This window comes from Schistocerca gregaria, chromosome 3 (assembly GCF_023897955.1).
Source record: "Schistocerca gregaria isolate iqSchGreg1 chromosome 3, iqSchGreg1.2, whole genome shotgun sequence".
NCBI classification, from domain to species: domain Eukaryota; kingdom Metazoa; phylum Arthropoda; class Insecta; order Orthoptera; family Acrididae; genus Schistocerca; species Schistocerca gregaria.
Window position 1 is genome coordinate 885752572 of NC_064922.1, and position 15453 is coordinate 885768024.

Below are 15453 nucleotides of genomic sequence, written 5' to 3' on the forward strand. Positions count from 1 at the left end.
TCCTCACAGTTGAGTGTAACAGAAAGTTTGCAAAATGTGAAGCAACAGGCACCTGAATACTGCTATCTAATATCTTACAAAACCCTACCTATTGACCTGGTTTGCGAAGTAGAACAAATAAATACTATTTAATATGTACTCATTGCTCCTGCTGTGACCATCAAAACCAGAATAGTTACAGCTTTCATACAAACAATCAAGTAAGCATTCTTCTCATTCTGCATTCTTGAACGGAATGGAAAGAAATATTAGTAATAGTTCAATTAAAATAAATAAAATAAAATAAGGAACACTGCAATGCACTTTACAGTGATTTTGCAGTGTGTGTATAAAAGTTACCATGGCTTTAAAACATATTTCATTTTTATTTACCAGTCTACAGTACTTTCATACACGTCTTTAGATGAGGCACATTTATTTAAAGGCAGTAACACTGTAAACTTGACTCGCAGTATTGTATGCTTATAGCTTTACCAATATTTTTATTGGTTTCACAATGACAAGCTCGATACATACATACTATTTACATTACTATTTTTGTTACACATCTGAGATAAAGCACAACAATAATAGTACAAAAAATTCTTTATTTACTTTACTGTTTTTATTTTGCGGTTAGAGTGTCCCTCTACTTCTTAAGATTTATATAAGTGCACGAGAAGAATTTAAAAATACCACAAATGTCACACAAAATATCAGGGATCAAATACAGCCTTAAAGGAAATACAAATGTATGAAATACACTCTTTATGTACTATGGCAAAATTGTGTAAATGTACCAAATCACTAACAAATTTTAGCACAGATTCCGCAAGATATCTGTGATGGACAAAGTATAATTTCAGGAACTCAAGTTATAAATCATTCTGTTTTACACAAAACTCACATGTATTACAATATGTTGTATTTAACATACTAAAATACAACTTTAGTATGTTCTAACATAACTCAGCAACATGATATTGCCAACAACTACATGAGCAGCAAACGGGAAACTGCCTGCTGGATATATTCAATATTACATTTTGTACCTGCAACTAATGATGCCACTCTAAATTAACTCAGTGACCATTTTCACATGCATGGCTCATGTTTGGCATACAGTTCCATCAGCTCCTCATGCCAACCAAGTTCCTTGGCAAGTCTTGTAACCCCTTCAATAATGTCACATGTTACGATAGTGTCATGCTTCCTCATACCAAAGGAGCCAACTACATCCCTATTCAGCAATAGCCGTGGGACATCACGTGGCACTTCATCGGCAATTGCTGCAAATGGGTATACCTGAAAACAGTTACAACTATTAACAATCTAGGATCTGCACCTGGAGCAATTTAAAGCATAACAATCAGATAAAACACTCATATGAAAGATGGATATCAGATAGAGCGTCAACGGCAGAATCCTAAGGTTATTAAATACATTCGTGAAAGAGGTAACTTACAAATCCCTAATCCAACCCATTTTTGGTTAATGCATATCAGTCTGATACCATTACCAGATAGAATTAGTAGAGGAGAGAGAGAAAATCACAAGATTGGCATATTTTGTCACGAGACTGTTAAGTAAGTGCAAGAGCATTACTGATAATGTAACCTCCCCTTTCTTTGCCTCTTTCAATATTAACAATAATTCATCCCTTTTATTAGCTGTTTAGCTCCATGGCTGCGGATTATATTATATGGACAAATACAGCAACCAGTCACTTTTTTATGTATTTTTTATATTAATTTGCCGCAATCAGACATGGGTGGGGATTCTCAACAGAGAGAACACACTTCTACAACTACATCTACTTCTATACTCTGCAAACCACTGGAAAATGCATGGCTCAGCGTAAGTCCCATTGTACCAGTTATTATGGTTTCCTTCTATGCTATTTATATATGGAGCATAGGAAGAATGATTGTCTGAAAGCCTCCAGGTGTGCAGTAATTATTTTAATCTTATCCTCAAGATCCCTATGTGGGCAATACACAGGTAGTTGTAGAATGCTCCTAGAGCCATCATTTAAAACTGGTTCTTGAAACCTTGTTAATAGACTTTCTCGGGATAATTTATGTCTATCTCCAAGAGTCTGCCAATTCAGTTTATGCAGTATCTCTGTAATACTCTCCCATGGATCAAACAAACTTGTGACCATTCGTGCTGCCCTTCCCTATTAGTCCTATCTGGTATGGGTCCCACACACTTGAGCAATACTCTAGAACTGGATGCACGAGTGATTTTCAAGCAAACTCCTTTGTAGACTGATTGCAATTCCTCAGTTTCTTACCAGAAAACTGAAGTCTACCATGTGCTTTACCCACAACTGAGCCTATGTGATCATTCCATTTCATATCCCTACAAAGTGTTACACCCAGGTATTTGTATGAGTTGGCCGAGTCCAATAGTGACTCACTGATGTTATTCACAGGATACTATGTCTTTTTGTTTTGTGAAGTGCACAATTTTACATTTCTGAACATTTACAGCAAGTTGCCAATATTTGTACCCCTTTGAAGTATTGTCGAGATATGACTGAATATTTATGCAGATTCTTCCACACAGTACTTCATTAAAGATAACTGCATCATCTGTAAAAAGTCTGATGTTACTATTAATATTGTCAGCAATGTCATTAATATACATCATGAGCAGCAAGGGTCACAACATATTTCCGTGGGGCACACCTGAAGTAATGGCCGCTATCGACAGGGGATCTCCAAGTTGATTCCATATTTCTAGATTTCCGGAAAGCTTTTGACACTGTTCCTCACAAGCGACTTCTAATCAAGCTGCGGAGCTATGGGTATCGTCTCAGTTGTGCGACTGGATTCGTGATTTCCTGTCAGGAAGATCGCAGTTCGTAGTAATAGACGGCAAATCATCGAGTAAAACTGAAGTGATATCAGGTGTTCCCCAGGGAAGCGTCCTGGGACCTCTACTGTTCCTGATCTATATAAATGACCTGGGTGACAATCTGAGCAGTTCTCTTAGACTGTTCGCAGATGATGCTGTAATTTACCGTCTAGTAAGGTCATCCGAAGACCAGTATCAGTTGCAAAGCGATTTAGAAAAGATTGCTGTATGGTGTGGCAGGTGGCACTTGACGCTAAATAACGAAAAGTGTGAGGTGATCCACATGAGTTCCAAAAGAAATCCATTGGAATTCGATTACTCGATAAATAGTACAATTCTCAAGGCTGTCAATTCAACTAAGTATCTGGGTGTTAAAATTACGAACAACTTCAGTTGGAAGGACCACATAGATAATATTGTGGGGAAGGCGAGCCAAAGGCTCCGTTTCACTGGCAGGACACTTAGAAGATGCAACAAGTCCACTAAAGAGACAGCTTACACTACACTCGTTCGTCCTCTGTTAGAATATTGCTGCGCGGTGTGGGATCCTTACCAGGTGAGACTGACGGAGGACATCGAAAGGGTGCAAAAAAGGGCAGCTCGTTTTGTATTATCACATTATAGGGGAGAGAGTGTGGCAGATATGATACACGAGTTGGGATGGAAGTCATTACAGCATAGACGTTTTTCGTCGCGGTGAGACCTTTTTACGAAATTTCAGTCACCAACTTTCTCTTCCGAATGCGAAAATATTTTGTTGAGCCCAACCTACATAGGTAGGAATGATCATCAAAATAAAATAAGAGAAATCAGAGCTCGAACAGAAATGTTTAGGTGTTCGTTTTTCCCGCTCGCTGTTCGGGAGTGGAATAGTAGAGAGATAGTATGATTGTGGTTCGATGAATCCTCTGCCAAGCACTTAAATGTGAATTGCAGAGTAGTCATGTAGATGTAGATGAAGTTACTTCTACATCTGATGATGACTTTCCATCTAAGTTAACATGCTGCATACTCCCTACCAAAAAGTCCTTAATCCAGTCACAAATTTCACTTGATACTCCAATAAGCATAGGTGAGGTTCTGAATCAAATGCTTTTTGAAAGTCAATAAATATTGTATCTACTTGACTGCCTTGATTGAAAGCTGTAAGTATGTCATGTGAGAAAAGTATGAGTTGGGCTTCACATGAGAGATGTTTTCAGAATCCAGGTTGGTTGGCACTGAAGAGATCATTGTGTTCAAAATACCTCATTATGTTTGAGCTGAGAATATGTTCTAAGATCCTGCAAGAAATAGATGTCAAGGATATTGGACAGTAGTTTTGTGGATCACTTCTACTACCCTTCTTGTAGACAGGTGTCACCTGTCACTTATTCCAAGAGATGGACACAGCTTTTTGTTCAAGAGATCTATGAGAGATTATAGAGAGAAGAGGAGCTAAATCAGCTGCAAATTCAATACAGAATCTGACAGTATTTCCATCGGGCCCTGGGGCGTCATTTAATTTTAACAATTTCAGCTGTTCGTCAGCACCAGTGACACTAATACTTATTTCAGTCATATTTGCAGTTGTCTGAGGATTAAGCTGGGGCAATTCTGGGTTTTCCTTTGTAAAGGAACATTTAAAAATAGAGTTAAGCATTTCAGCTTTTACTCTGCGACCCTCAATTTCAGTTCGTGTCTCATTTGATAGCCACTGGAAACTAGCTTTTGTGCCACTAACAGCCTTTATATACAACCACAATTTCCTTAAGTTTTGTGAAAGATTATTTGACAATATTCTGCTACAGTAGTCACTGAAGGAATCACACATTGCACTGTTGACAGCCAGTTGGATGGCAAGCACCAAGGACTTATTAATAAAATCTTCTCGGGCTTTCAGCAGCATCATGTCATGGTTGCTGATGTTTTCAGATAATTTTATTTTTACTGCTTCTTTTATGGTACTATCCCAAAATCCCTTTGTCCTATAATGGCAGACATTTTGTTGAATAGAATTTCTAAAGCTAGTTCAATCAAGGCTGATTTGTCAGGATAGTGTAGGCATAACTACCTCTTGTGTTCTGTTCGAGTTTTCTCCACAATGTGTACTGTTTGGCCACGTAGTAGCAGCCACAGTGGCATGGTATTGTGTACACTCCAGACGTTCTAAGTCCAAGATCATCCTGCACAGGTGTCGTGAGTTGTCATATTTTTGCTGAGGGCCTGAATACTGATCAGATGTTGTGTCTCTTCATGAACTAGCTGATATTTGCTGACACTGTGCCATAGAAAGGCAAAAATGCAAGTTTCTTGTTCTCTTCTTCAGTGGTGTTTTTCCTGTATGTCTCACCAGAAATAGCCTGTCATACCTGGCAGTGATTGTAGCTGTTTTCAAGGAAGACTTTTCAGAGGTGGTTCAGTTCTAGTGGTAGATTTTTAGTGTCTGAGGTGACTTTAGCACAGTGGATGATGATGTTCAGAACATCACATTTTTGTACTGGATGGTGGTGGCTGAGAGCATGATACTGATCCCCATGTTTAAGTTTACTGTACACACTTTGGCTGAGTTGTCCATTGATTTTCCAGCAAATAAGGACGTCAAGGAAGGGCATTGCACCATCCTTCTCTACTTCTATTGTAAACTTAATGTGGTCATGAATATTCTAACAATTCTCCAAGATTTTCACATCTCCAGCCAGATGATATAAGTGTCATCAACTTAATGATAAAAGGAACTTGACTTATTGAGAACTGTGTCCAAAGCGATGTCTTCAAATTTCTCTATAAAAAGGCTGGCTATCGATGGAGTTAATGGACTTCCCGTTGCCACACTGTGCAACTGGTCAAAATACTGGCCATCTTAAAGAAAATATTATGATATAAATGTGTGCTTAAACAATTCCACAACTGTATTATTGAATAACTGGGATAGAAGATTTATGCAGTTTTTGAGAGGGAAATTCATGAATAGGGAGACCACATCAAAACTGAACATTATATTACCTTGCCCAAGACACAGATGTTTGATTCAATTGATAAAATCATTGGTGTTTTTGATGTAATGCACACAGCATACCCATATAGCATAAGGAGGCTGGTCAGATGTTTTGCCAGTCTTTCAGTTGATGAACCAATAGTGTTCATATGAGCCAAAGAGGAGAACCTGTTTTGTGAATCTGTGGTAGCCCATAACATATAGGTGGTCTCGGTGCCTAAGGGAGGAGATTCTTAATAACAGCTTCTTCCAATGATGACCGTTTCAGGAGCTCTGATGTATTCCTCATTATTCTTGATTTTGGGTCCCATGGTAGTTTCTGGTATGTACCTTGTGGACAAAGGGGTTTTGCATCATAAGAGAAGCAGTAGAAATAAAAATATCTGCAAATACCATCAACAAGGATGGTTGCAGCTCAGCACAGCAAGGACTTAGTCATTGTGAGGTTGAAGTGGGTACAATGGATGCAGAACATAAACACCACTACAGTTGGCAAGGAAGAGGGCAACAGCAATGTCACAGCCATCAGTGCCATTACATAACAGCTATAATGGCGACACGGTAGTCATATAGCAGTTGACAATGATCGAGGAGAGCTTGGTTAAAAGCTTGTGGGATTTTAACCACCTAACGCGCCTGAAAGCCTGAGATGATTTTATTAATTCATATCATGGTGAGACCATTATTCACACAAGGACATGTTATAGGGTCAGTTCCAACCTGCAGTGTTATGAGAAACTAGCGTATCGGGAAATCATTCAGATGGTGCATGTGGTGAAACCATATCATAGAGCACATTCTGCAACAGGATATTGTGTGTTGCCAGTAGACACCCTTGCCTAAGCCCATTCATCCTAACTAGTAACTTGGTGGTTGTCATGCCAATGTAAAAGGCCGAACAGTGTCTACACAATAGCTAGTATACAACATGTCATTTAACGGGTGGCTATCCCTTTGACAGTATATGTTTTTGCCAGTTACAGTGCTGGTATAGGTGGTGGTGGCAGGTTGCACAGCACAGTTTTTATGGTGGGGATAGTCACAGGTGTAGGAACCATAGGGTAAGGAATTGGCCACAGAAGGAGCATAGGATTTGACAAGGATATTGTGGAGCTTGGGAGGGTAACGAAAACCTATTCTAGGTGTGATGGGCAAAATGTTTGACAGAAGGACCATCGTAAGACTGAAACTGCATTGCATTATTCCCACATACTTTCTTTCTACTCCTCCGCTTGTGAATTCTTATCCAACTGCTCATGCTATATTTGGAACTTCACTTCTGGATGCATCTTTTATTAACATGTCGTACTTGTGTTTGTGATTGTCAAATTAAATTGAAATATTTGACTGCCTCTTACCTCCAAAGATGTACCAATGACAATAAGAAGATCAGCCCATAGAACATCATCTTGGTACAAGAAGAAACGGTCTGGTAATGCCTCTCCAAAGAAAACAATGTCAGGTTTCACAAGTCCCTGGAAGTAAGTGTACAAATTCTGACTTCATTGTAATAGTTCTTAATTATTTAGAATAGCATGGATCAATACACATTACAGATTATGTTATTCACACAATGAATAACTCATAAATGCCATTCTCATCAAAAAATGCTATGTGCAACAAAAGATAAACTGAAGTACAAGTAAATGCATTCAAAAATAACAGGTGTTACATAATCAAACTTTATCATTATTTACTGTATAGACAGCTCAGTGTTTCTAATATGTAGCCACAATGGTGCTGTGATTAAAATTTACTTGTCATGGATTTTCATAGTAATAAAAAACTATGAGTGAATGCGCAATGTTCATATAATGGTATTAACTCTTCAATAGTTCATAATATCAACCTACTGCAGTAGTAAATACAAGGTGTGTGAGTAAAGTAATGAGGCCTACAATACTATGAGCAACTTGGCAACTCTGTGTTGTTCTACTTGTATAGACTGGTGTGTTCATCTTTTCTAGCTGCTCAACCTGAACTTCAGCTCTGTACAGCCATCATGTGATTTCTGAGAGCACCATCACTAAAAACTGTGTTTCTGTTGTGTGTTACGAAAATGGAACAGCGGTATTTAAAGCAACGTTATGCCTATCACATTTTGTGTTAAACTTGAGAAAACTTTGAAAAATTGAAACAGGCCAGTGGGGAATCGTCCCTATCAAGAACACAAGTCACTTTTGGAAGGCTGGGAACACACTGAAGATAAACATTGCTCAGGGAGACCTTCAATTTCAAAAACTGATGAAAATGTCAAACATGTATGTGCTCTTGTGAGATCAGACTGACAATTAGCAATAAGGATGATGGGTGACCTGTTAAACATAAACAGATTCACCATACATCAAATTCTGACCAAAGATTTTCACATGTAAAAGATTTGCACCAAAACTGTGCTGAAAAATCTTCACAACTGAGCATAAGAGCAATCAAAGAGGTGTGTGCTTTGATCTCCTTGAGAGGATTGCCAGTGACCATGAATGGTTTAGTCGTGTGATCACAGATGATGAATCCTAGAATGTTGAGTATTATCCTGTGGCAAAATGAGGAGTGGCACACTGAGACTTCTCCTCGATCAAAAGAAAGTTTGAATGAGCAAATCAAGGATCAAAACAATGCTGATTTGCTTTTTTGACAGTTGGGGTGTCGTGCACAAAAAAAATTTGTTCCTGCAGGACAAGCCGTCAACCAAGTGTTTTACAAAGATATCTTTAAAAGGCTCAGGAAAAGGGTGAATCAAATGAAACTGTACATTGCAAACAAGTGGATGCTGCATCATGACTATGCCCCATGTCACATGGCCACTTCCATCACAGAATTTTTGACCTCAAAAGACATTCCTGTCGTTCTACAGACCCTCTATTCAGCTGATCTGTGAGTTTGTGACTTTTTCTTTCCTGAATTGGAGAACATTCAAAAGAACGTGACTGACATGTTAAAGGCCCTAACGCCCTACCAGTTGAAGCCTTGCAGCACTGCTATCAAGACCGCGAACAATGACTCTGCCAGTTATAGCTGCTGAAGTGAACTGCTTTGAAGGGGACAACATTGTTAATTGAAAAAAATAAAAGCTTTGGTAGATAAAAAATATTATTTTTCCATCACACCTTATATTTTTAACAGTAAACGCTTTGTTTTTATGCTTGAATAACATAAAAGTAAGATAAAAGACAGAACTATTCAGAAATTTGCATTGTATGTGACTATATTTGGAACTGGAAAATCCAAAAAATGGTTCTGAGCACTGTGGGACTTAACTTCTGAGGTCATCAGCCCCTAGAACTCAAAACTACTTAAACCTAACTAACCTAAGGACATCACACACATCCATGTCCGAGGCAGGATTCGAACCTGCGACTGTAGTGGTCACGTGGTTCCAGACTGTAGCGCCTAGAACCACTCAGCCACTCCAGCTGGAGGGAAAATCCATCTTTAGACAGTTTTTGTAAGTTTGTTGATAGATGCCTCATATTGCAGGAAATCAGTGGTGTGATGCCACTGAAAGTGCTTCTGAACATCAAAACCATCATGTCTGTGAAGATGCACAGCTCTGAAAAGTGCTATCTAGAGAGAGAGATATACAGATATACTTTTCATTCCCTTGATCCATAGTGAGGAGATCCTCAAGATTGTACAACATATCATAAAAACAAAATTACATTTTACAATTTGTCACATAGATCCTAAGAGAAACAGTCCTCAAGGGAAATCAAAGATCTGAAACAATTTTCACTTAAAAGTTAATACAACACTCATCACAAACATGGAAATTTGTATAAACTGAAGAGGATAAGATAATGTCACAACACTTATTTAGACAGACTGTATTACTGTACTGAGGATGCCAGATGTCAGGTTTTATATGACACATTAGCTGATACGATTAATAAAATATACATCAACTGTTTCTATTAAAAATTCATCATTATAGTAGAAGGAGTTGACCATCAAAAAATTCTTCACAATTCTCTTAAAGTGCACTTTATTAGTGACTAATTTTTATGGCTACATGGCAACTTAGTATATAAACTGTTCCTGAATAATGGACATCTTTCTGCACCACAGTAAATGAGTTTAAATATTTATGTAGATTACACTTATTTCCAGTATTGGTTCCACGGTTCCACTGAGCTTTTGGCCCGGGAAAAAAAGATATACTACATTGGTGTTATGTCAAGTATGAGCATATGTTGCATTTTGCAAATGAAAATGCTGGTTAAGTGTACTGCATATAGCAATAACATTAAACAAGCAGTGTTCATTATACAAACACACAATCACACTCCATGGCCTCATCACTAATAGAGTATAATACATATTGTGGGGAAGCAAGTATGACCTTCTCTACCTTTCTCTCTTATAATTATGAATGCACTGTGTAGTAAGTCTATGCTGTTGAATGATTTTAATTGTGATACCAAATGCTTCTTCATCATGTCCATACCCATTGCAGCTGCATGATGTCATTATCATTGTGTAATTGTTTGATAATTATAACCGAGAAACACATACTACTCATTTACACAAGCAAGCACACCTAACACGCACGACTGCTAACTCTGGCAGCTCGGGCCAGAATGTTGGAGCTGCTGGAATTGGCGACCATGTATGCATGAGGTGTGGTTGCTTGTGTGAATGAATGGTGTGTGTTTCTCTTTTTTTTATGAAGACTATGGCCAAAAGCTTCAATGTAAGTGCCTTTTAATCATGCCTGTCTGCAACTCAGCATGTTATCTTTACGGTAAGTAGCAATCTGTCTTTTCCTATATTGTTGATATTCCTACCAAGAGTTTCCATTGTTTGATATCTATAATAACTATTTTATTATAATGTTTGTAAATGAAATAGAAAGAAACTTCCACATGGGAAAAACATATTAAAAACAAAGATTCCAAGACTTACCAAGCGGGAAAGCGCCGGTAGACAGGCACGACGAACAAAACACACAAACACACACACAGAATTTCGAGCTTTCGCAACCGGCGGCTGCTTCGTCAGGAAAGAGGGAAGGAAAAGGAAAGATGAAAGGATGTGGGATTTAGGGAGAGGGTAAGGAGTCATTCCAATCACGGGAGCGGAAAGACTTACCTTAGGGGGAAAAAAGGATAGGTATATACTCGCGCGCGCACACACACACACACACACACACACACACACACACACACACACATATCCATCCATACATACACAGACACAAGAACACAAATATGTCTACTTGTGTCTGTGTATGTATGGATGGATATGTGTGTGCGTGTGTGTGCGCGAGTATATACCTATCCTTTTTTCCCCCTAAGGTAAGTCTTTCCGCTCCCAGGATTGGAATGACTCCTTACCCTCTCCCTTAAAACCCACATCCTTTCGTCTTTCCTTTTCCTTCCCTCTTTCTTGACGAAGCAGCCGCCGGTTGCGAAAGCTCGAAATTCTGTGTGTGTGTGTTTGTGTGTTTTGTTCGTTGTGCCTGTCTACCGGCACTTTCCCGCTTGGTAAGTCTTGGAATCATTGTTTTTAATATGTTATTATAATGTTTCTATCATTAACTTTTGTTAGATGGAAAGAAATAACACCCACAAAATTTCGAGAAGGTGAGGTAAGGAATTTTAAAGTTACTAGGTTTTTTCCGATGTTTTTGACAGCCAGAAGGAAATTAAGATAAAGAGTTCATATTTGGCAAAAATGTATAATCTGATATATAATACATGTTCAGCAGATTTACTCTTCTCTGTGTATAGTTTGGAATGAGTAAATTCAGTAAATATTAATGATATCAAGAGTTTGGTAAAATCTATATAGATATTCTTATTATTACTCAGTTTGATATGAACTTACACTGTTGAAATGTTAATATATTGTAGGGCCAAAAAGGTAACAATGTGAGGTAATGTAAATATTGTAGCCACCATCGACTTGTGAAGCATCTCTCACAGCATGCAAATGTTCACACCATGTCTTTAACAAATTCTATTAACATTTATCTTACTTGATTGGATGACACACTATACTGTGCTTCATTCAGCAAGAGATCCCCTTTCAATAAAAAAAAAGTATCTGACCATTGAAAAGTTGCAAATGCGAATGCAAGGATCATTTATAACAATAAGAAGGGGTTTGATTAACAGAGGCACTAGTGAACACCAGCTTTTCAGAACAGGGTAGTCTCAATGCCATCCATGCTGGTGTATGAAATCTACCCTTGTGGACTACCAGAGAAGGAGTCTCATATGTTTGCATGCTCCAAAAATTAGGTAAGATAATTTTTTATTACTCCAGTATTAAAACAATTTGAGAGTGAAGAGGCCTTGGTCATATTAAATGTAAAATAGTCAGTTCAGGAATATAATCACAGAGTTTCAAAAAAGTGCATTGTATGCATTTAGTAGACAATAGTGTACCTCTTTCTAATATGAACGTGTATTACAGAGCTTTCTTAAGGAATGAGCTGCGGTTTAGAGGCAAGACACCTGAAAGCAGCCTACAGCAGGAACCCATATGAGGAGATGTTTTTTTGTGTTATTTTTCTGTGTTAATTACAGTAGTATGTGAAGTGGGAAACAAGTGTAAATGCCCTAATGAAACACAAATGAGACTAGGCTAAATAACTGAACAAAAGACAATTTTGTTTAGCAATAATTTCCCCAAATAAAATTTTTAAAAAAGTACTTCCTAAAACCTGCCATTTATTGCATCCCTGCAAAATTTTCAACGTGCAGTGCTGTAAAAACCACTTGGAGATGGGTTCCCAAGTTTAAAACTGATTGTGGAGATCTTTAAATAATGATGAAGTATTATTTTATGGCTGTTTTCTGTTTTTTGTGTTGAAATCAGAAATTGCATAACAGTCATATGGCACTAAAATTCAGTTTATGGCAGCTCTTGTTTTCAGATTTATATCTGCTATTTATTTTCCAAATATTACCTTGAGAAACTGGTGAGAAAACTCATCTATGGGGATAACAATGTGCATCTGCTGGTAACAAACAAGTCAAAATATTTTATTCACTGACTTTACTCTAAGATTGCATTGGAAATAAATATCTGCACTTTCAAGTGGCTTATTATTTTGAGGGCTTGAGTTAAGCAATATTTATGAAATCATGTATAATTACACAATACGTGTAAAATTTACAATATAAAGGCAGCACAAATGTTTTATTAAAATGTGGATGTGCCAACTTTGTGGATGAAATTACTAATTAATGAGAAATTAACTTATGAACCTTCAAAGCCTGTAAATTGTAACACATCAAAAAAAGTTCTGCAACACCCCAGTTCCCAGAACTCCTGAAGATAGACATTGACTATGGATATTGTATCACATACACAATCCCTTTGACTGTTCAGAGATGTCACTAAACCCACCTAAGATGTAAACAACTATGCATGAGCAGCGCCTATTAGACGGAGGGGGTCCGACAGCTGATCAGTTCCAGTCATTCCACTGGGAAGGAGGTATATGGCTCATGTTGTCTGTAGTTCAATTATCCCTAGATAGTCAATACCGCAGTTTGATCGCATTCGCATTGTTGCATTGTTACTTTACCGAGCGAGGTGGCGCAGTGGTTAGCACACTGGACTCGCATTCGGGAGGACGGCGGTTCAATCCCATCTCCAGCCATCCTGATTTAGATTTTCCGTGATTTCCCTAAATCGCTTCAGGCAAATGCCGGGATGGTTCCTTTGAAAGGGCACAGCCGATTTCCTTCCCCTTCCTTCCCTCACCCGACCTTGCGCTCCGTCTCTAATGACCTTGTTGTTGACGGGACATTAAACACTAATCTCCTCCTCCTCTTCCATTGTTACATTGTGCCAGGAAGGACTCTTAACGAGTGGTGTCCAGGTGTCTCGGAGTGAACCAAAGCGATGTTGTTCAGTCATGGAGGAGATACAGAGAGACAGGAACTGTTAATGACATGCCTTGCTTAGGCCGCCCAAGGGCTACTACCGCAGTGGAGGACCGCTATTTACGGATTATGGCTCGGAGGAATCTTGACAGAACACCACCATGTTGAATAATGCTTTTAATGCAGCCACAGGATGTTGTATTATGACTCAAACTGTGCACAATAGGCTGCATGATGTGCAGCTTCACTCCCGACGTACATGGAGAGGTCCTTCTTTGCAAAGTCAACACCATGCAGCGTGATACAGATGGGCCCAACAACATGCCGAATGGACTGCTCAGGATTGGCATCACATTCTCTTCTCCAATAAGTGTCGCATATGCCTTCAAACAGACAATCATCAGAGACATGTTTGGAGGCAACCCAGTCAGGCTGAACGCCTTAGACACACTGTCCAGTGAGTGCAGCAAGGTGGAGGTTCCCTGCTGTTTTGGGGTGATGTTATGTGGGGCGGGACATATGCCACTGGTGGTTATGGAAGGCTCCATAATGGCTGTATGATGTGTGAATGCCATCCTCCAACCTATAGTGCAACCATATCAGCAGCATATTGGCGAGGCATTCGTCTTCATGGACGACAATTCATGCCCCCATCATGCACTTCTTGTGAATGACTTCCTTCAGGATAATGACATCGCTCGACTAGAGCGGCCAGTATGTTCTCCAGACATGAACCCTATCGAACATGCCTGGGATGGAATGAAAAGGGCTGTTTATGGATGATGTGTCCCACCAACCACTCTGAGGGATCTATGTCAAATCGCCGTTGAGGAGTGGGACAATCTGGATCAATAGTGCCTTGATGAACTTTTAGATAGTATGCCACAACAAATACAGGCATGCATCAATGCAAGAGGACATGCTACTAGATATTAGAGGTACCAGTGTGTACAGCAATCTGGACTACCACCTCTGAAGGTCTCGCTGTATGGTAGTACAACATGCAATGTGTGGTTTTTATGAGCAATAAAAAGTGCAGAAATGATGTATATGTTGATCTCTATTCCAGTTTTCTGTACAGGTTCCAGAACTCTAGGAACCAAGGTGATGCAAAACTTTTTTTGATGTGTGTATATGGGTATCATATTCACAATGAAATGTGGTGCCAAGAATTTTAACTCAAGCACATCACTAGTCACTGGTGTTGAATGAAAAGTTAGGAAAGGTAGAAGGAAATTTATGCTTAAAAATGCAATTAAAAAATTAAAAAACCTCTGAGCAGTCAGCAGCAAAACACTGAGCTGTGGAAAAGAGGACATGAAAGATGTTTGATGCAACTTCAGATGTGTTGTAGGCCTTGCGCTAGATGCAGTTTTTCCATGAAAGTTAATGAAAGATGGACAGACATGCAATTGTTCCATTACAATATTACAAAATTGCTAAAAGGGCAGGGGCATCTGTATTACAGATTCAAATTAAACCAAATTCTTGTTGGCATACAAAGGCTGGACAAACTCCATAAAATATTAATATAAAAAGAAATAATTATTATTTTTAAAGTATTTGAATAACTATTCATTTTAAAATGTAATGATTTTCTTGGTAATTTTTGTAAATGAATATTAGGTGGACTAGAAAGTAGTGTCATTTCTGGGCATGTCAATATTTGTTTGTCATTTATCAGCTCATTGTGTGCTTCAAAGTTGTGCCAAATACACTTTTTAGTTAGAGTAACTGTTTACTCATAAATAACTAAATCTTATTTTTTTTCCTTTTTGCAGTTTATGGTGAAATGGC

At 38.5% G+C, this 15453-nt stretch overlaps 1 protein-coding gene across 6 annotated transcripts in view; it reads right to left on the bottom strand.

Moving 5' to 3' along the window:
- Positions 1-345: 345 nt before the first annotated feature.
- Positions 346-15453, bottom strand: part of LOC126355076 (NAD-dependent protein deacetylase sirtuin-3-like) — a 60656-nt gene continuing 45548 nt past the window's right edge. For all 6 annotated transcript variants that reach the window (XM_050005255.1, XM_050005259.1, XM_050005256.1 and 3 more), the window contains 2 exons: positions 7177-7293; positions 346-1284 (listed from right to left, as the gene is read on the bottom strand). In XM_050005255.1, coding sequence (XP_049861212.1) covers positions 1075-1284; positions 7177-7293 — 327 coding nt within the window. In that variant the 3' untranslated portion in view covers positions 346-1074. The remainder of the gene's footprint in view (positions 1285-7176; positions 7294-15453) is intronic.